The sequence below is a fragment of the Poecilia latipinna genome, unplaced genomic scaffold (assembly GCF_001443285.1).
Source record: "Poecilia latipinna isolate Pla-1442-1.1 unplaced genomic scaffold, P_latipinna-1.0 Scaffold294, whole genome shotgun sequence".
Taxonomy (NCBI): domain Eukaryota; kingdom Metazoa; phylum Chordata; class Actinopteri; order Cyprinodontiformes; family Poeciliidae; genus Poecilia; species Poecilia latipinna.
Window position 1 is genome coordinate 352,116 of NW_015112910.1, and position 20,333 is coordinate 372,448.

The window sequence follows — 20,333 nt, forward strand, 5'->3', positions numbered from 1 at the left end:
TGGGTCAACCAACCCTAGCTAGGAGTAGCTAGGTGTGGTTGACCCCTAGCAACAAGTCAACCACCTCTTGCAAGGGGTCAACCATTGCTCCTCACTAAGAGTTTTTGCCATCTCCTCTCAGTGGCTCTCTGCAGCTGAAGGAATCTCTGAAGTTTCTGATCTGACTCTCAAGTTGCTTTTCCTCCTGATGGTCCAATAGACCCAGTTCTACTGGAACTAAAAACTTCAACATCTGTTGTGGTTCTCTTTCTCTCTGCTCTGAGTCAAACCAACCAAACCCTTTGAGCAACCTGCTAACAGCTGCTGATCAATTACCAATACGCAGCTAACTGCTAACAGCTGCTGATCAATTACCAATACGCACCTAACCACTAACAGCTGCTGATCAATTACCAATGCGCACCTAATCGCCAACAGCTGCTAACCATTTATCTATAAGCAGCTACCAGAACCTCCCTTTCAGTGGGATCACAGAGGTAATGGTTTACGGTTGTATCGGGTCATTATGGAGCCAGGTCATTCAGGGAAACCCAGACCAATTTTCTTTGCAAAGCTCATGGCAAAGAGTTTGCCCAAATTTCTGCACAAAAGTCAGAAATATAACAAATAAAAGTGATGAAGAAGAGCAAAGGGACAGACACTGCTGGAGGAAGAGACAGACAGGAAGGGAAGAGTTCTCTTCCAAGTTCCCCAAGTTCCCCGAATTCTCAAAGTTCCCGATGTGAATCAGGGATCCAGTCAGAGTTTCTTTCAGCAGCAGATGTTTGATTGATCAGGTGTGTTAAACAGCTGCAGGAACGTTATGTAACACTGAGCAGCAGAACACTCACACACACACGCTCACACAGAAATATTCTCTGTCAACTTTGCAGCTTGTTGCTAAGCAACCGAAGGAATCTTAAAACCAGAATAGTGAAAAAATTCCCAGAGTGAAAAATCCTTCAGCTTGACTGAGTTTCAGCCGGGGGGATGTGTGTGTGTGTCTCTGTGTCTGCGTGTGTGTGTGTGTGTGTGTGTGTGTGTGTGAGGGCAGTCCTCTCCTCTGTTTGATTCTGATCAGGAAATTTTGCCGTGCTTTGACTATACATCTGCTAGAGACTAAATTAGAGCAACATCATAAAACCTTCTGACAGTAAACAGCTGCAGTTCACTCAGCGTTTCTCGTCTATTCTTTTAAGAGCAACATGCTGACTGGTTTAACTGGTTTAACTGGTCAATACATGACATCCAGTTTATTGTTGTAAATATTTAGAGGTTTCTTTTGCAGGAATTCAGTCATTAACTTACAGCAAACTCCATTCTGACTCTCTGCCTTTAACAGGAAGGAAGCTGCAGCAGAACCAGCAGAACCAACAGAACTATCAGAACCAGAACAAGCAGAACCAGAACAAGCAGAACCAGAACCATCAGCTAACTGGGGTTTAAGAAGACAGAGCAGAGACACAAAAACCACATGAACCAGCAGAACTTTCTATGTTAGAGTGCCAGGTTCTGATTCCAGAACCTGGCACTCTAACATAGAAAACCAGCATGCAGGTTCTGGTTCTGTTGGTTCCAGAGCAGACAGGGAGGTAGGTCTCCTGTCCAGTGGAACCAGTTTCCTGAGGCAGAACCCTGAATGTTTTCTAAACTTTAGATTTCAGTTGTGATGAAGCTGATGGTGAAGATCAAGTAGCCACCCCGCTCTTCATGCTACCAGTTCATCAGTGCCCCCTGCTGGGCCCTCTAACCACCAGCAGCAGGCAGGTGGAGGTCCTGCTCCAGGACACAACCATAACAAACCAGCAACTCACAGACTGAGGGACCAACTCCTACACTCCTACCCTGATTTGTCCTGATTTGTCCTGTCTGACTTAGATGACCCACATGACCCAAACTCCAAACACCTTGTTAAGTTTCAGCCAATCACGTTTAAGCTCGTTAGGTTTCAGCCAATCACATTTAAGCTTGTTGTCAGCCAATCCCGGTTCACCTCATTAGGTTTCAGCCTATCATGTCAGTTCTCCTGGCCGGTTGAATCTCAGCAGCCACTCAGATGGCAACATGCCCGCCATTTGTTGACTTTTTACCTCTAGCAGACAGCTTCTTGGTGTTGATGATCTTGGCAGCGTATTCCTGACCCGATAAAACCTTCACACAGCGCCGCACCACAGAGAACGCTCCCCTGAAACACAACAGGAGGAACCGATCAGTCACAGGACAGGCGACCAGATGGACAGATGGACAGCCGGGGCCATCCATCCACCAGTAAAGCAGCTAAAACCAGAGAGGAGGAAGCTGGTCATTGCGCCTCCTGGTTGGACGGACCCAGTGGACGTTAGGACCTGCTGTTCAGGAAGCACCAGAACAGACATGGACGGGTCCGAAGGACTCAGAACCAAGCCGGTTCTGAGTGACATTCTGCAGGAAGTGCGGAATGTGACTTCCTGTTACACATTCCCTCTCCAGAAAAGAGTCCGTGTGATGTGACCAGCAGGGGCCGCTGCACACGGGTATGCTGAGCTATTGAACGTTTAAGCTAAGCTAAGCTAAGCTAACTGACACATCCCAGTTGAGCGGCTGTTGCCATGGAAACAGCCCTTCCAGGTCAGGGTGGAGGTAAATTTGGGTCCATCGGAGCCGGATGGTTCTGGTCCGTTCTCAGCATAGATGCAGTTCATTCAGGTTCCTGCTCTGGCCTTTGACTAGGCCATTCTGTTGTAGGACAGATCGATTAACACTGCCTCCAGAAGATGCAGAGATGACCCACATCACCATGCCTCCTCTACCGTGCTTTACAGATCTGCTGCGTCTGGTTCTGTGTACGTCCCAGTTCTGTCCGTCCCGGTCCATCATCTCCTCTCGAGTCTCGATGTTTTCCCAGAAGTCTCTGCTGACATCAGTCTGGTGGCCATCTTGTTTCTAGAGAGAAGAGGCTTTCAGGGACCTGACCTTTAACCTGCTAACAGAGGGACGGAGCTCTGGGGTTTCTGGTCATGTCTCTGACCTCTGACCTCAGGCTGAATCTGCAGCCTCAGGGCCTGGGATGTTGACCAGACCATCATCTTCCTCTATCTTCATCTCACTGTATTTAAATGAATGAATGAATGAATGAATGAATGAATGAATGGGAGACTCTGACATGGAGATGATCGTCAACAACCCCACCATTTCTGCTTTCCACCTGAACCCTTCAGATCAATAATCAATAATCAGTTGGAGACATTCCTGAGGGGAAGTGAAGCTGAAAGCGTCGAGTTTCTTCGGAGCTGCAATCTGCCGCCCACCATCGCATTATGTAAGAGACCTGGCATTAAGTGTGAGGGAGACTGTGTGTGTGTGTGTGTGTGTGTGTGTGGGTGGGTGGTGAGTGGGATGGGGTCAGAAAGGTGCTTCACTCTTCTCTCCATCCGTCCATCGATGTGTTTATCCTGCTGCTCATCAGTGACTGATCAGTAGCACAATCAATAATCCATACCTCATATCAACTATAATTTATCATCTAAAGCTGATGTAATCTATAATCTGTGCATAGTATAATTCATAATCAATAATCTATACCAGATAGATTCAATGATCCATACCTGGTGTAATCTATAATTTATGATCTAGACCTGATATTATTTATAATCTATAATCAATAGTTGTAATAATCACCAGCAGAATCTTTAAATGATCTAATTATTAAATTCAGATGAACACAGATTTATGTTTTTTTTTTAAATGCAAGACTGATAATATTGATAATCAATGTGAACATTATTATAAACGGCGAAGCTTCATGAAAACTTTTAAAAATTATCAAAACGTCCAACAAAGTCATAAAGAAATAATAGTAATAATAATTAAACTACAGCTTAAATCAGGATGAACATGATCGATCATTTATTGATAGATTATCGGTTGTGGAGATAGAAAGTTAGAGGTGTGATGTCAGTGAGGAAGAGGAGGGTGATGAAGGTGGTACTCACTTCCCCAGCTCCTCGTACAGCTGATACTCATCGGAGAAGCGCGTGCTGATGACCGTTGCCATGGTGAGGGTCAGGGGTCGACTGGCTCCGAGGATGATGATGGAGGCGGCGAAGGCGAGGAGTCGGACCTACCGTCTGAGGAAGAGGAGGAGGAGGAGGAGGAAGAGGAGGAGGAAGATGGAGGGAGAGAGCAGCGAGGAAGAGCCGCTTCGTCTCTCGAACCGAAATGAGAACCAGAACCGAGACGCCGAAGCTTTACAGGCTCGGCCCCCGGCCCACTGCGCCCTCAGCCAATCGGAGGCCGCGCTGCGTCGCCATGGAAACTGAGTCCTCAGCCAGAGCTGACAGCGGATAGGAGACAGAGAGAGAGAGAGAGAGAGAGAGAGAGAGAGAGAGAGAGAGAGAGATTATTGAGCTGAAGTTCTGGTTCTGGAGAACCAGAACTTCACTGATTGGGTTGGGCTATCCCAACCCAATCAGTGAATGTACCTGCTGGGCCTCCGTCCTCTTAGATCACATGTGTCACACTGAAGGCCCGGGGGCCACATGTGGCCCTCCTCATGCTTCTTCTGTGGCCCTGCAGAGATGCTAAACTACATCAGATTTACTCATTTGTTCCAGCTAATCCAGAACATCTAATGTTCAGACACAGTGGCTTTACGTGACCTGTAGGTGGCAGTATTTCTGCTGCCCCAGCTTTATTTCATGTCTAGTCAAAGTCCGTGAAACAAATTTAATGTCAGCACAAATATTGTAAATATTTCTAGATTAGCATCAGAAAATCCCAGGATCAACGGGAGGATTATTTAATTCCAGATGAACACATTATTAATGTTCCAGCAGTTCATGGGTTCATCCTATATGAAACCAAAACCAGTTCGATTCCCCAAACTGGTTCTGGCCTGGTGATGATTCTCTATCATCAGGTCTGGTAACTCATCAGTTACAGGCTGACTGGATGTTCTGGAGCAGTTCACTACCGGTTCTGAAGGTCCGGTTCTGAAGGTCTGGTTGTGAAGATCTGATTCTGAAGGCCCAGTCCTGATGGCCCGGTCCTGGTCCTCCAGGTTCTGGTCCAGATCTCTGTGAGTTGGCGCCTGCAGCATCTCTTCCTTCCTCCAGGTTATTTTTAGATTCTGGTTCCGATGGGATCCGATCTCTTCCTGTCATCTTCCTCTCTGCTTGGCTTCCTCCTCTTCCTCCTTTCTCCAGAGACGAAGAGGAGGAAGAAGAGGACGGCCAAGTCAGCAGAGTTCAGCCTGCAGTCCAACAGAACTAGACAGATTCTGGTGCCGCTCACCCAGAGGTTCTGGACACCTCAGAGACAGATCTGGAACCGTCTCCCCGGTTCTGATCAGAACCCGAAGTTCTGCTGATTTGGGTCTCCAGCCTACTTCCTGTTGCCAGCTGGTTCTGATGACAATAGAACCAGACAGGTTCTGGTTCAAATAACGACAAGCCAAACCTAAAAACAATACGGATTGACTGGATGTTTGATCAGGACCGCTCCAGAACCAGCAGGTTCCATCCAGACCAGTCCCAGTAAGAAAACCAGCCTGACCAGAACCAGCCGGACCGGAACCAGCCTTACCTGTGAGGTGGGAACCGGCCTCAGCATCTCGAGCTGATCCTCTGCTTCCACCTGCTGGACAAACATTGGAACTACAGCCAGGACGATGCCACAGGAAAATAAATGTTTAAATGTAAATACAGATCTATTCATAAACCAGAACGTCCTGGAAGGACCTGGAGGGACCTGGAGTCTGACATGAGTCACATGATGTTTCCAACAGTGTTTCTGGTTCCAGTCAGAAACTCTCAGAAACTCTGACTGGAACCAGAGTCAGAAACTCTCTGGTTTATGAGAAACCTGACTGCAGCATTTATTCTCCTTCCGGTTATTAATGAAGCTGATAAAGACACGCCACTCTTTTCAGATGTTTATTCTGCTGCTGCGCCGCAACAGGACCAGTCAGGGTTACAATCGGATCAGGACACAGAGAGGAAATTGTTAAAGCTGTGATCGTTTCAGAGGACCAATCAGAGTGGCCCTTGCAGGAAAACTGAACAATCAGAGTGGAGCTATGCACACAGCTGATTGGCTGGGAAATGTCAATGTCAACTCCCAGCTATTCAGCTTGGGTTCCAGAACCAGGTCTGGACCCATGCTGAGGTTCTATGGTATCAACAATCGCCTGAAGCTTTCCATCCAATCAGCTGAAAGGTCCGCTCTGGTTCAGTTTCGTTCTAAACAGCTGGTTCTGATGGAGAAGTTCTGGTTCCCTAAAGTCCAGAACCCTCGGAGTCTGGGCCTTAAAGTTCAGGTTCTTCTAGTCCGAGTCCATTTGACAACCCAGAGAAGTTCTGGTTCCAGAATCAAGAGTCCACAGTTCTGATGTGAGTACGTCCAGTTCTGTTTATTGTCTGAGGTTCAAGTTCTGGGTCTGTCTGAGCAGAACCAGAGCCCCAGGATGTAGGAGTCCAAACCAGGTGAACAGAACCTGATGGTACCGATACCAAAACAACTGAAACCAGTCCAGCTCAGAAGATGAGAAGAACCGCACAGAATCCCGGCCAAGTTACCCAGAGCTGGACTGCAGGGTTCTGGGAAACTCAGGACTGGCATCCTGGGTTCTGGGTTGGTTCTGTGGGATTCTGGACTGGTTCTGTTGGGTCCTGGGCTGGTTCTGTTGGGTCCTGGGCAGGTACCATTGGTTCTTGGGCTGGTACAGTTGGGTTCTGGAGCGGTTTCAGGTGATCTGGACTGAGGTTGCGGGTCTCAGCGATGAGCCGTTTAACGCCAACCATCCATTGGCTGACCTCGGTCACATGGTCGACCATAAGAGAGCGATGAGCTTCATCAGCAGAGTCCCAGTGACCGGCCTGCAGCTCTGGGACACACAGGTGGATACACAGGTGGACAGGTGAGATATGAGGTGGGACAATCAGGTGAGACAGGCATGAAACAGACAGGTGGGACAGGTTACCTTGGGACAGGACGTCCATGCGTCTGGTTACAGGTAGGCTGAGTTTACCTGACCTCCAGCTGTCCTCCAGGAGGCGGAGCCTCTTAGTGACCTCATTACACACCTGAGCCTGCAGACAAGTGATGCATTAGTGTGTGTCTCTGCTGGCCAGGTGCAGTACTGCGGGCCTCAAGCGCCCCCTGCTGGTGAAAACTCACCCTCACGGAGCTCCTGCAGGCCTCAAGCGCTCTGTTCAGCACTGACATCACAGTGTCCAGGTCAGGTTCTGATTGGCTGCCATCCGCCTCTCCCTGCTTTCTCATTGGTCCTGCTTGGGCAGTGGGTGTTGCCTCAGGTGGATGTCCAGCTGGAGGACATTGAAGCTGTCACTCAGGTGCGTTGAACAGGTGCAGTGAGACAGTTCTGACTATTACCTGGCAGAGGAGGCGGAGCTACTCTACACATGGGCGGGGCCATGAGGTTGGAGGAGGGAGGGGCTGGGGATGGAGCACCTGGACCTGGAGACCAATCAGATTCAGATGTTTCAAATCAGATGACAAGTGAGGTGAAGTCAGTGTTCAGGTGAGTCAGATTACCTGAGCTCGCTGCTGGAACGGCTCTCCTGCTCAAGGGGTTCCTCTGAGGTCCGCGGGCCGTCTGCAGCCCGTAGGAAAACTGAGGGGGGTCGTTCCAGCCCCGCTCCTGGTTACCTTGGAAACAAAAATGTATATAAACACAGTTCAGCAAAAATCCTGATTATGACCAACATAGAGAGATGCTCTGAAACTGAACGTCTTGGTGGGGAAAATAATCTCTAATAAACATTTATTTTACTGAAAAGAGTCCAGAGACTCCCTGCTGACTAAATAAATAAATAAATAATAACGAGGTTTGGATTACCACCTGCAGATGTCATTAGCTCTGATCAATAATCCAATCTAACAGCTTTAATCCGGCAGGACAGAAATTTACGATCAATAATCAAACATCACAACAAAGATCAAGTTTATGAATCATCAGCGTTTCAGCACTCATACTTTGAGCTGGCTGACATTAGATGAACTATTAATGACCCGAATTCATCGCGTCACACAGGCCTGTCATCGCCGCCATAATGAATCCACTTAAACTCAGAGATTATTATGGTATGGATCAGATTAGTTTGAATCCAGAGGTTTTTAAGTGAAGTTCCAGTCTGTGACTGATAGTAGGCGCCTAACAACTCCCCGACCGTTTTAATCCCCGCAGTGGGACTCTGGTAATATTCTCCCGGACTGCACGGATCCTCTGGAGGAAACTCACCGGGTTTCACGTACATGTCCTCCATGTTGGGGCCTGGAATCAGCTGATTCTTCCCAGGGAGGCTGAGCGAAGCTAGCGGCTAGGCTAACCGGAAGAGCTTAGCCGCTAGCTAAGCTAAAAGCGTCAAATAAACTTCGATTAAACTCTGGATTTAATTAAAGGCTATTTCTTGTCTAACTCACCCAAACTAAACACAAAGTCTGGTGTGTTGTTGTTGCAATGAATAACCTAATAAGTTCGATAACTGCAGTCACCATATCCGGTCAGAATGTCAAAAATAAAATCTTCTGATGTCACCTATTTTTAATTTATTTTGACTCTTCGATTTCTCCTGTCTTATCTTTTCTTTAAAGTCATATTTATGAACATTTAAATGTTCAAATGTGCCATAGAATCAGCTCCTGACTGAAGGATTTTTAGGTTAACATCAGTTACAGGTAGTTAATTGTGTCTATTGTAGATTTTATCTTTTTATCTTCAAGTTTTCCCACTGACAGAAAACTGAAGCATCAAAACCTTAGTATATTACAGGTGAAGTAAAATAATATTGCTACATGTTTGCGTTTTAATGCTTTTGAAGTCATAAAACTCACAGCTAGCTAATATAAAGTGAATATAAATTATTTTTGAAGGATGATTATTTCTGTTTTCTGCTCCTATTTTTCACGCAGGGCAGTTAATGCCTCCAGGTGTCTGTGAGTATGTGGGGTCCATCTTGGAGAGGTCACCCGTCCAGTGCAGCAGCAGCTGACCTAACATGCATATTTCTGGACTGTGAGAGGAAACCGGAGTACCCAGAGAATGTCCACATGGAGAACAAGCCTGACCGCTGACTGAAATTCAAACTGTGTCATCAAAATTAATCCAGAATCAAAATGTTCAGTTTGATTCTGTTTGAAGTCCTTCAGAGAACTTATCATTACATTTACTTTGAAGAGGTGAATAATTCTACTTCCTGTTGCAAAGGCTTACTTTAAGTACTGCCAGTTGTGGCAACCGTGACACGCCTATTGAAACAGTGTGACGTCAGCACACCGTCAGGTGGATTTACAGTGACTATTTTACGGACCCTTTTTTATTATTTGTTTTGGTTTTTCTATCCAATAAAATTCATGCATAGATATTGCTTTACATCGCTTGACTGCATTACCTGATCAGGGTGTCCAAAGTGAGGTCACGGGGGCATTTGCGGTCCCCAAACTTATTGTGTGTGGCCCCTGCAATCATGCAAATTCTTCCCCACCATCACAGACACATTAAAGTCTTCCTACAGTAGAAAACATTGGCCACAGCAGCAATTTGTTTTTTAATGCCTTTTGTTTTCAAGCTCCACATCTTTCCTGTGACTTTTACTCAAAAACTGACTTTGCTGCATCCAAATCTGCTTTAATTTTTTTTATTTATTAAAGTTGGCTAAATTCTGCAAGTGTTCTCTAATAGATCCTGAATTTATTGTTCAGAATTAATTAAATTCTGTTCTCTTTTTTTTTTCCTATTGATGCCTAGAAAATTATCAAAATTACTTTTTGTGAGGCAAACCCAGATCTTTAATCATTTACACATTCCTTACCAACAACAAAGCTATTAATTTAATTAAAGTGTTGCATGATTAGATTATTGTTGAATACATAAGATTACATTTTTCTGGCTCTGGCTCATCTACCTGACGATTTTGGTCCATGTGACCAAAAGTTTGGACACCTATGACCTAAATCTAAAGGTTACATATTGAAAAAATGAAAATAAAATGTCTCAATATGGACAGATTTGTAGGAATAACAAACTAATCAACTAAACAGATTTTTTTTCTTCATTTTGTTTGGATTAACATTGAGGCTAAATGAAATATTTGGATTTATATGAGTCCATCAAAACCTCAAGGTTCTCCACTGCTGAGAGTCACAGCATCATCTTCATCGGTTCCACTGAGCGTGATGATGTATTTCCTGTTCCAGCTTCAGCCTCAGGATGAAGATGTTCCAACAGATTTTACTTTCAGCATCACTTGCTGTAGTGGAGTAATTTTTTACAGGGGACGGCGAGTGAGGCAGAGAGGGAGGGCAGTGATGACATCATCAGGAGGAGGAGGAGGAAAACAGCATCCTTCATCAGACGGAGAGGAGAGAGGCAAAGAGGAGGCAGAGAAAACGCCGGGACGGGGAACAAAACAAGGGAGGAGAAGAAACACTGATGGTGTCTGAGAGAGGGGTGGACGGCGGGACGAGAGACACCCACAGAGACAGGGGAACAGCGGGAGAGAGACTGATTGCAGCAGCCGTCCTCTGGGCCTGATCAGCTGACTGCAACTCACCAGGGAGGGTGGAGCCATGATGGGCAAGGATTACATGCTGGCCATCATCATCGTCAACTATGATGGTGAGACACACACACCCACACAGACACATTCAGGTTTCCATCCGATCAGAGGTCCTGGGCGTGGGACAGCATTATGAGGATAGTCCTCATAATGGACGTATAATCCTGATGCAGGTTGGAGTTTATGTTGGATGTTTCTGGGTGTAAATTCTCAGATGCTCAATGACGTTTTAGTTTCAATCCCAACTAGTGGCAGAGTTAAAGACAGAAAGTCCCGCAGCTCCTGAGTTCATCTGGTCAAACTGAGTTTAGTATCGGACAAAGATGAAGAAACAAAGCAGCTCATCAAAGACCAAGCTGTAGAACTAGAACTGATAAGAAACAAAGTCTGACTTGCATCAGTCTGGAAATGGTTCCAGAACCACCTGTGAGTTTCTGGACTCCAGAGAATCTCAGTCAGAACGAGGATTCACACCTGGAACCACAGTGAGCCTTCCCAGCAGGCCGACCCACCAGAACCACTCATCAACAACCCTTCAAGAAGCTCCAGAAGAACCAGAACTTGTGGAGCTCTGCAGGGCTCCTGACTGAAGCAGCTTTGGTAGTTTAGTAGTTTGCTGCTCTGATGCATGAATGTTTTCTCTGCTGGGTTTATATTAACCAGTCACTCACATTACTCCCATCCCTGACCAGGACATACCTCTGGTTCTGGTTCTGATCCACTTTCTGCCTCAACTAGAACCTCCTTCAGCCTCATCTTCCTGCTGGTGATGAAACTCTGTAATCAGTTTCTGCATCTCTTCGTCATGTCTTTAACTACATATCAGCAGAAATTGAATAATGACTGGAAATCAATGGAAAGTTTTTTTTATTTCTGACAACGTTTTAGAGATTCCTCCTCCTGAAATACAGCTGGAGTCCTCTCTGTCTCTTTGCTCTTCAGCAAAACCCCTCAGAGTCTGGAGGACCAGGAAGAGGAAGGAAGTGTTTGTGAAGAAGAAGAGGGCGAGTCCTTTAGAGTGTTGTCCTGTTTTTGCTCCAGAGGACATGCAGCTGTCTGTCCCTGTCGGCTGGTTTGGACCTATCAGAACTGGATATCAGCACCCGGAGAGGCTGATGCTTTAAAACAATCTGGACCCTGAGACTCTGGGAGGATAGGGTTCTGGTTCTGTTCAGAACCCGGGCCTCCGTCCAGCAGCTCAGCGAGATGAAGGATGTCTAGTCTCTCTCAGCTGATTCAGCGGTTCGTGTGTCCGAGGGTTTATTAATTATTCACGGCTTCTTCAGTTTCATCTCTTCTTGCTCAGCAGTTTGACCCAATCAATGGCCCTGGTCCTGACACATGATGTTGGATCGGCAACATGATCTGGGTTCAGAGAGCCACTGCTGCAGGAGATCAGAACCACATAAAGACGGTTCTAAAGTGGGCCTTCTATCAGCTGAAGAACATTTCCAGGATCAGAGGACTAATGTCTCAGCATCAGAGAAACTCATCCAGGGGTTTCTCTTTAGTGGCATTGATTACTGCAGCAGTGTCTTAATAGATCTGACTAACAAATCAATGGTCGAGCTGCAGCTTGATCCAGAATGTTGTTGCTGGAGTTCTGACTAAAACCAGGAAGATAGAGCACATCTCCTAGTTCTACATCACCCAGTTCTATAGTCCTTCACTGAGAGAACAGACTTTAACATGCTTTTGTTAAAAACTACTCAGTTAACTGCGTTAAAGTAGAAATCCAGGTGAGCTGTGAAGCATGGACCATTAAAAAGTAAAGGTGGTAAAGGTGGAGCTGCAGTAATTGGAGGCTCCAACAGGACCTGCTTCAACCTTGGGCCGGTTCTGCTGTCCTGAGTGATAAACACGGTTCTGATGAGTCAGCAACGACCCTCAATGATCAAGGTGACCTTCATCTGCGGGAATGAAACTGCTGAGTCAACAAGGAGGACATAAAGAAGAGGAGGGTTAAGTTCCCTGCTTTGTCTTTATGCAGGCATGAGAATCAATATGTCATCTGATCACAGCAAAATATAAAAACAACGTGTGACCTGCTGACATGGACAGCTGATTGGACAGGAGCTCTTCAGCCCAGCAACTGACTGGACAGAACAAACTCTGATCAATAAGTTCTCTACTTCTGTTGAAAGTCTGAGTTCAAATCTTCTGAATGACAGTTTGACTTCAATTAAAACATAAAATTTTCACCAAATTGACGGAAAGTTGACTTAAAACTCTTAGAGAAATTTATAATAAAAATTTGTTAAAATATGTTTTAAAAGCCTGCAATGACAGATAAAAAATAAACTTTCTTGATTAAAAGTGATAAATATGTGGTTTTCTCCTCAGACCCAAGTTAAGTTTATTCACACAGCACATTTCAGCAACAAGAAATTTCAGAGTGTGTTCACCATGAAACATCATTCAGTCACCAATTATGAAACAATAAACATTACATTTTGTCAAATGCCATCATCAAATATGATGATCAATGTTCCAGTTACCAGAAATGAAAGGCAGCTATAAACAAGTGGTTTTGTTCTTTATTTAAAGGAGCTCAGCGTTTCAGCTGTCTTTCTGTTTTCTGGAAATTTGTTCCAGATTAGAGGACCATAAACATTTATATTGGTGTTTTTTTCAATTTAATAATGGTTTAATTGTTATTCTTTGTCTCTGTGCTTTAATCTGTGAAAGAGGATCTGCTTATTTACAATCTTTCCCATAAATGCTGGATAGTTTCTGTTTTAAATGCAGGCAGAGATCATCAGGGATGTTTTTAACTGGCTCCATATGTGATGAGAATTTTATTCTAGCAGCTGATTTGTTTGTTTCCTGAAATAAAGCACAGAAACATTTAACACCTCATGGTTCATTTTACTACATATTTACTAATTCTATAATTATATTGTACATGTTTTTATTTTATATTTATTTTACAATAACTAGCAGATCAGAAGTGGTTGGCTATAGAGGCAGTTTGAATGGATCTGATAAAACTTCACTCCTGTGTTACCTGTGGGGAGCATTGCTGCCTCTAGGGGGCATTGACAGAGACAGGTGTGTCTATTTGATGACAGCTATTTGTTTCCTTGCAGACAACATCTGGACAGACCAGAACCTCCTCCTGGACCCAGACCTTCCTTCTGGCTGGAGGACAATCAAAGACTCCACGGGGACCTACTACTGGCACGTTCCCACCGGTGCCACCCAGTGGCAGCACCCCCGCCTTACCGGGACACCAAAGCCTCTTGAGACACAGGTGAGACATGATTGGTTTTTCTCTTGTAGCTTCTCCGGTTGCACCAGTGTGGCTCAGCCCACTCTTTTTTTGTGGTGTTACAGCAGGAAGAGGCAGGAGACCAGAGCGCCACCAAAGAGACGGAAGGAGCCTCTGAGGAATGGTAACTCAGGATGAATGTCTGTCTGTTAGGTTCTCTGGGGGTCAAACAACTTCTGAGCAGTTGGTTCTGTACAGACAGATGTTCTGTTAGCCTGACACCTGGACCTCAGCAAGTCTGCTGGCCTAGTCAGGTCCTAGAAGTTGCGAGGTGGAGGCGATTTGGCCTTGTTTCTCCAGCAGTTTTTATGTCCACATTCACATAAACCACCAGTTTTTGTCTTCATTCCCATAACCAGCAGCTCTAAAGTGTTTATGCTATAAACAAGCAGCTCTAAAGTGTTTATGCTAGTAAACCAGTAGCTCTAAGTGTTTATCCCAGTAAACCAGCAGTTTTATACAGATGTTGTCTTGACATCCTTTACTGTCCAGTCATCGTCAGAACCTCCACAGCTTATATGAACTTCTTTCTCCTCAGGTCTTCGTGGCAGGAGGAGTATCTCACTGACCATGACCCTGACTCAAAGGTAGCATAAAAACATCTTCTCTATGAAGGACTGTACTTTTGTTCCAATACTCTGACAATAACATGGAAGTGATGATGAAGGGCATGAGGCCAGAATAAGAGTTTAGCTCCTCCTCTGCATCAGGATTTAATCTGATGGTCTAATCTGTTCTAATCTCTCTCCACCGTAGTTTTGTGGAGCAGTAATCTGATGTCGCCTGCCTCTCTGCAGTGCTTCGCTGTTCGCTCCCTGGGTTGGCTGCAGGTGGAGGAGGAGGACCTGTCTCCGGGTCGCAGCAGCTTAGCTGTCAGTAACGTCATCCAGCAGCTGTCTCACTGCGGCAGCCCCGAGCAGAGAGACAGGTCTGGGGCTTGGGGCGAGGTGAGACGTGAGGGCTGCCCCTAGTGGCAGTGTGTGGAAACTGCACCTATTTTTATCTGGGTTTTACTCTGAGTTTGATTTCTGTGCAAAGACAGCAGTTCTGCAGTTTGATATTGTTGGTCGTATTCACAGCACCTACATGAAAGAACTAAAAATGCCATTCCCCTGCGTAATGTTCTCCTGACCTGTTCTACTCACCACCCACTAGGGGGCTCACTAAACTAATGTTACATTAACATCCATGGACGCTGATAAACCAGAACAGGTCAAGCTAACCGGAGTCAGCAGGAAGCTGCTTATGAGAGCATGTTCTGACCTGCAGGGTCGGGAGATGATGCTGGTTCTCAAGAAAGACACCTTGACCTTATTGGACCCATTAGACCACACACCCCTCCACTGTCAGCCAATCATCAACATCCGAGTGTGGGGCGTGGGCTGCAACAACGGCAGGTGAGTCGATCAGACCCGGGTTGCTCGAAACGCAAAACCTTCAGAATCGACTTCAATTACATTATCATGACTCTAGATCAGGGTTCTGCAGGTCCAAACCTCCAGCGGTACTCAAAGACCGGACCTGCAGAACCCTGGTCTAGATTCAACCTAAGCTGGGGCCAAGCTACATGATGTCTCTGCCAGTCCTGAACAGAACACTGGGAAAGTCTGGAGCAGTACGCAAAATCTGGACCAGTCCGTGCTAGTTTGGGTCAGTCGGCAAGGTGGGCGAGTTAGCGAGAGAAGGGAACCGTCCCTTGGTCTTGGTTAAACAGACACACTGGGCGACCCGGTTGGGTTGTGTGAACAGATCACCGACCCAACTGTAAACGTGTGTTGCTGACAGCCAATCAGAATGAGGCTGATGACAGGTACCGTGAGTCGCCTTCAGTAAAAAACGTTGTGTGACGCTATGTGACATTACAAATGCACAGCGCTGGGCAGAATAATATTCAGCTTGTTAATTACAGTCATGCTGGGATAAAATCAGACTAAAACAGTAAATAATGAAGGAAATTATAAATAAAACAAATTAATTTTTTAACAAAAAGTAAACATTTTATTTCACAGGTTTATTTCTGCGCAGTATTAAGTTATTTTTTTATTTGTGTGATCCAGACACGATATGATTGTTTGTTCAGACATACATAAAAACATGTTTATGATAAAACCAGCATTGAGAGTTGTTCTAAAACAGATTAATAGCCCAAACTCTCAACTTTAGCAGATCAGATCAGATCCATCAGATCTATATAAATCTGTGGGATAAACTTTACAAATTTAAAATAATGTCATTTTTTTATTTTTATTTCTTGCTTTTTATTAATTTATGATGAGTGGAACTATTCAATTCAATTCACTTATTTATATTGTGCCAATTCACAATTGTTGTGTCACTTGTCAGAAAAGTATGTCAGTTTAATCACACATGACTTCCTATTGATTCTAGTCATCACACAGTGCATTAAGCTCAGCTAGTTATTCACAGTAGTTTGAAGTTTCTAAGGAATCGCAGCTGAGCATTGAACGTTCATTCCTCCTGGCGACAACTGGAAACTCAGCAGAACAGGAATATAACCCATCTGAATATCTGCTCTTAGTGCCCCCTGCTGGTGGGTTAGGCCCATCAGAAATTCAGCTGAGTTTCCAGAGAGTTTGATGCATTCAGATTGATTCATCTGGTCTGGTTCATCCTGAGTGCAGAAACTAAAGTCGAAACCAGTTATGTCGTCTGTCCCCAGCTTGGACAGTCCACTGTCAGACTCACCTGTAGCTGTAGGACGGGTCCGGCCTCTGAAGGGTGGGGTTCCCAGTCATTGTGCTAAGCTAAGCTGGACTCACTGCTGCTGCTTTGCTCCTGCATGCTGAGAAGTTCAAATCAAGCTCACCATTGTGTTTTGCGCTCTAACACTGTTGCTTTCTGTTTCTTTGCCACGCCCACCCCTATGTGTGCAGGGACAGGTAAACCCCTCCACACTCACAGCCGAACGTCAGGGTCATCCATGGACTTCCCCCTGTGTTACCTCCGCTCACCAGGTTTTCTGTGTGTGTGTGTTTGTGGTGCATTCAGGGACTTCGCCTTCGTGGCCGGCGATAAGGACAGCTGCGTCCTGAAGTGCCACGTGTTTCGCTGTAATGCTCCGGCCAAGGCCATCGCCTCAGCGCTGCACGAGATGTGCTCCAAGGTGAGACTCCAACACCTGAAGTACCCTACTAGTGAACTGATGAAGACCAAAGTCTGAAGAGCCGAGTCCAGCCTGGTGGTCTGGGTCAGAACCAGGACACTGACCAAGTGATTACCATCAGTCTGAGCAACTCCAGGGCAGCAGGAGCTCATCAGGTTGCTGCAACTGAGACATCAGCAATCACCACAACTGGAGAAAGGTCTGTTAGACCTGCTGGAGGAAGTTCTGGTTCTGTTGTACCTACTGGAGGAGGTTCTAGTTCTGTTGAACCTACTGGAGGAGTTCCTGGTTCTGTTGGACCTATTGTTAGACCCAGTGTTTGCCATCTTCTCACTGATCGTCATGGAAACATGGTTTCCTCCTGCTCTGTTCAGTTCTGACTGAACTCTTTCTTTCGTGCAGATGATGTCGGAGAAAGCTCTGATGAGACCGTCCCGTTCTTTCACCATGGAGAGCATCTCACCTGAAGACCTGCCCAGACAAGGTGACTCACCTGCTCCTGGTCCACCAGGTACCAGGTACCGGTTCTTTAACCATGCCCTGTTGTTTCAGTGGAGTTCCTGGAGGCAGTGAGGCACCAAGTCCAGAAGTTTGAGGTCCAGTACATCGGGAACCTGCCGGTGTCTAGAGCCATGGGTAGGACAGAGACTCACCTGTTCTCCACCAGGTGTTCTGTAGCTCTGCTTTAGTTCCCAGATCGATAAACCGACCAATTAGATAACCATCCCTGGGTCGTCAGCTCCCCAATATCCTAAAGATCTAGACCAGGATTAGCAGAGCCTGAGCCTGTGCTAATCCTGATCAATAGACCCAGTTCTGAATGAAGGGGGGTTTTGTAACCGACCCGCCGGACTGTCTGCTGTTCTGCAGGTATGGAGGTGTTGAACAGAGCCATTGAAAGCATCATGAACTCCACAGACCGCGACGACTGGGAGCCAACGGTGATCCACATCAGTGACAGGGTTCTGTCTCTGTGGAAGGGGGAGGTACCGTCCTCGCTGCTGGTGGAGCTCAGGTAATATGTCGCCTCACCTGTCTAACTGTTGCTGGTTGCCAGCAGGACGGAGACGAGCCACTCTGGGAATGCCAGGTGCGATTCCTCACCTTCCTTGGCGTCGGCCATGACAGCCACACTTTTGCAGTGATCGTGGACGCCGGGACGCAGCAATTTGAGTGTCACGTGTTCTGGTGTGAACCGGACGCAGGGATCATCTCTGAGGCTGTCCAGGCGGCGTGCATGGTGAGGATGAGGATGATTATGAGCTTTTACACAGAATCAGAACACCGCTAAAGAGTTTCACATTTCAGTATCTGTGAAATTTAGAAACAGACAGAAAAATATCATCACCCTTAGAGAGAAGCCTTCCTGTTTCCTCCTGCAGGAATTAGGGGCCATATCACAGTGATGGTACTACTGTTAGTACCACTGATAGTACTGTTGACATATCAACTGTATTTTATTGAGTATTATTATCTGACTGATTGGAGGTTTAACAAACTGAGCTGTGAAGTTCCCATCCTCAGCGGTACTGTTTCTCACCACAGGGGGATCCCTCTCCCTCTGACTGCAAGCAAGCAAAGTAAGAAGTCATCAGGGTGCAACTCATGGCTATAGAGTTGTGAAAAAGTATTCACTCCCTTGAGATTTCTTCTGTTTTTGCTTTCTTATCTCACTGAAACATTTCAGATTATCACACAAAATTTTAATATCAGAGAAAGAAAACCTGAGGAAGCCCGAAAAGCAAACACAACCAGCCCCTTCAGGCTGGATGTGAATAGTAATCGCACCCTGAATCAGCTCTGGGATTGTCTGGGAGTCCCAGGCTGGGACACCCAACACTGTGTTTGTCATGTGTCATGTGTCATGTGTTTTGTAGCCATTGTGTTGTCGCCCCCTGCTGGTGGTTCATCTCATTGTTTCCTCCCATCAGCTCCAGTACCAGAAGTGTCTGGTGGCTCAGACTCCGCCTCCCAGAACCAAATCTTGGCGTGCAACTCCATCAAAGGTGAAACGAGCCAACTCCATGGACGGCATCGCTTTCCCCCCGCTGACATCCCATCACCATGGAAACAGCAGCAGCAGCACCACATTGGTGCCGATGCCAAAGGGCAGCAGCAGCAGCAATGTGAGGAAAGGGATGATGGCGTTCTTCGAGACATTCCGCAACAAACAAGCCGCCACCTCGTAGTGATGGCCGCTGGTCCGACCGGACTGCGATGACATCAGTGTCTGAACTGGCAACACCAAGGCGAGGCCCATCTGAGGAGCGGCTGGGATCCTGTCTCACCTGTCGCTGCTACTGAACCGAACAGGAGGAACTGTCTGCAGGTGTCTGACCAATCAGAGCGATCGATTCTTCCTCCGTTTTAGAACAAACCAACTTGTAGAAACTGAACCGACTCAGGATTTTCAGATGTTAGCTATCAATACCAAGTTACTCCTTCACAGAACAACAGAGAACTGTTCTGATGAAGAGTGATGAAGGTCCAGGAGGATTTCTGCCTCTGATTTCCCTAAAATGTCCTTCAAAAGCAGAATAGTAGAGTTAGAGCAGAAAGCTTCTTCCATCCCAGACAGCAGCTCCTCAGTCGGCTTCAGCTTCTTCTGGACGGAAACCTTGAGGCTGCAGTGAGTGCTGCTGACCACCAAGGGGCGCACATTAGTGCATTAGTCTCACATTTCCTGGTTTCCCTCCTGATTGGCTGATGCCTCTGCAGGTTGAGGAGTTTTTAAGTTTCAGGAAGCAATAAGCTGCTGAGGCTCTTTATGTCTGGAAATGATGTCATGTATGAATGAATCTGAATAAAACAGAAAACCTTCATTCTGCTTCCTGCTGACTTGATTTATTGTTCTTTCATTTATCAGTTTATTTTAATTTGCAATATGGCTTTTTGTTTAAGTTGCATAACAATAACAATATAATCCTTTCTTTGCTTATTACAATGAAATGTAAAAATCAGCTGGTAACTTGGAGATTGTTTTAGTTCTGAGGATCCTGTGTCTCCCAATTTGACATTGGTTCCCTACAGCTACAGGCGAACCTCAAGATTTGAGTTACTCAATGTGGCGAGCCAGCCTGGAGGATTTTATGCCTCAAACAACCTTTGTAAAGAGTTTACCAAGTATCCATTGTAACTCTGACCAGAGAAAAATATGGTTCCTATTGTTGGCAATAAGTATGGTGCAAATGCCTGGAGATTGATCATTTTGAAGGGCACACTCCATGGTGACACAGATGAAGATATTGTTCATCATCATCGTATGCCAGTAAAACAGTAAGATTCAACCTTAAAGTGATTGTTGAGTTTGAATCAGAAGAGTCTCTAAAGCTCATTAGCTTGTCCTTTGTGATGCAGTGAGAACTGAGTCTCAAAAAGAAGTTTGAGTTGAGGCTTTACCCTG

The 20,333-nt window shown here is 45.8% G+C and overlaps 3 protein-coding genes and 1 long non-coding RNA gene across 6 annotated transcripts in view; 1 reads left to right on the forward strand and 3 right to left on the reverse strand.

The window, feature by feature from the left end:
• camk2a (calcium/calmodulin-dependent protein kinase II alpha) overlaps nt 1-4,150 on the reverse strand; it is an 18,018-nt gene extending 13,868 nt beyond the window's left edge. The window contains exons 1-2 of the mRNA XM_015034318.1: nt 3,951-4,150; nt 2,070-2,164 (exon numbers count right to left, since the gene is read on the reverse strand). Coding sequence (XP_014889804.1) covers nt 2,070-2,164; nt 3,951-4,012 — 157 coding nt within the window. The 5' untranslated portion in view covers nt 4,013-4,150. The remainder of the gene's footprint in view (nt 1-2,069; nt 2,165-3,950) is intronic.
• A 1,727-nt stretch (nt 4,151-5,877) lies between these two features.
• Nucleotides 5,878-8,454, reverse strand: sra1 (steroid receptor RNA activator 1). The gene is made up of 7 exons (XM_015034321.1): nt 8,401-8,454; nt 8,219-8,315; nt 7,513-7,626; nt 7,351-7,434; nt 7,135-7,283; nt 6,938-7,046; nt 5,878-6,841 (listed from the first exon to the last, which is right to left on the reverse strand). The coding sequence occupies exons 2-7, from the start codon at nt 8,241-8,243 to the stop codon at nt 6,564-6,566; spliced, it is 759 nt and encodes a 252-aa protein (XP_014889807.1). The 5' UTR covers nt 8,244-8,315; nt 8,401-8,454; the 3' UTR covers nt 5,878-6,563.
• A 1,834-nt stretch (nt 8,455-10,288) lies between these two features.
• Nucleotides 10,289-19,752, forward strand: apbb3 (amyloid beta (A4) precursor protein-binding, family B, member 3). Of its 3 annotated transcripts, none has more exons than XM_015034323.1 (13): nt 10,289-10,594; nt 13,625-13,788; nt 13,875-13,930; nt 14,345-14,393; nt 14,604-14,753; nt 15,076-15,203; nt 16,701-16,706; nt 16,816-16,930; nt 17,333-17,414; nt 17,483-17,566; nt 17,801-17,916; nt 17,991-18,170; nt 18,862-19,752. In XM_015034323.1, the coding sequence occupies exons 1-13, from the start codon at nt 10,546-10,548 to the stop codon at nt 19,117-19,119; spliced, it is 1,437 nt and encodes a 478-aa protein (XP_014889809.1). In that variant the 5' UTR covers nt 10,289-10,545; the 3' UTR covers nt 19,120-19,752. The 3 variants fall into 3 exon arrangements, with proteins under 3 accessions (XP_014889809.1, XP_014889810.1, XP_014889808.1); XM_015034322.1 differs by having other exon boundaries at nt 10,290-10,594; nt 13,872-13,930; XM_015034324.1 differs by lacking the exon at nt 16,701-16,706 and having other exon boundaries at nt 13,872-13,930.
• Nucleotides 11,440-14,144, reverse strand: LOC106948570 (uncharacterized). Its single transcript, XR_001425205.1, has 3 exons — nt 14,135-14,144; nt 13,978-13,979; nt 11,440-12,167 (listed from the first exon to the last, which is right to left on the reverse strand). It is a non-coding gene; the product is annotated as an uncharacterized LOC106948570 (long non-coding RNA).
• Nucleotides 19,753-20,333: the final 581 nt, after the last annotated feature.

Bases quoted from the DNA above. Each gene is read 5' to 3' on its own strand.
- sra1 (XM_015034321.1), bottom strand. From the start codon at position 8,243: ATGGAGGACATGTACGTGAAACCCG. The intron at 7,627-8,218 runs GTGAGTTTCCTC...TTTGTTTCCAAG, and splicing joins GGACATGTACGTGAAACCCG to GTAACCAGGAGCGGGGCTGG. The intron at 7,284-7,350 runs GTAATAGTCAGA...AATGTCCTCCAG, and splicing joins AGCTCCGCCTCCTCTGCCAG to CTGGACATCCACCTGAGGCA.
- apbb3 (XM_015034322.1), top strand. From the start codon at position 10,546: ATGATGGGCAAGGATTACATGCTGGCCATCATCATCGTCAACTATGAT. The intron at 13,931-14,344 runs GTAACTCAGGAT...CTTTCTCCTCAG, and splicing joins GAAGGAGCCTCTGAGGAATG to GTCTTCGTGGCAGGAGGAGT. The intron at 14,394-14,603 runs GTAGCATAAAAA...GCCTCTCTGCAG, and splicing joins ACCATGACCCTGACTCAAAG to TGCTTCGCTGTTCGCTCCCT.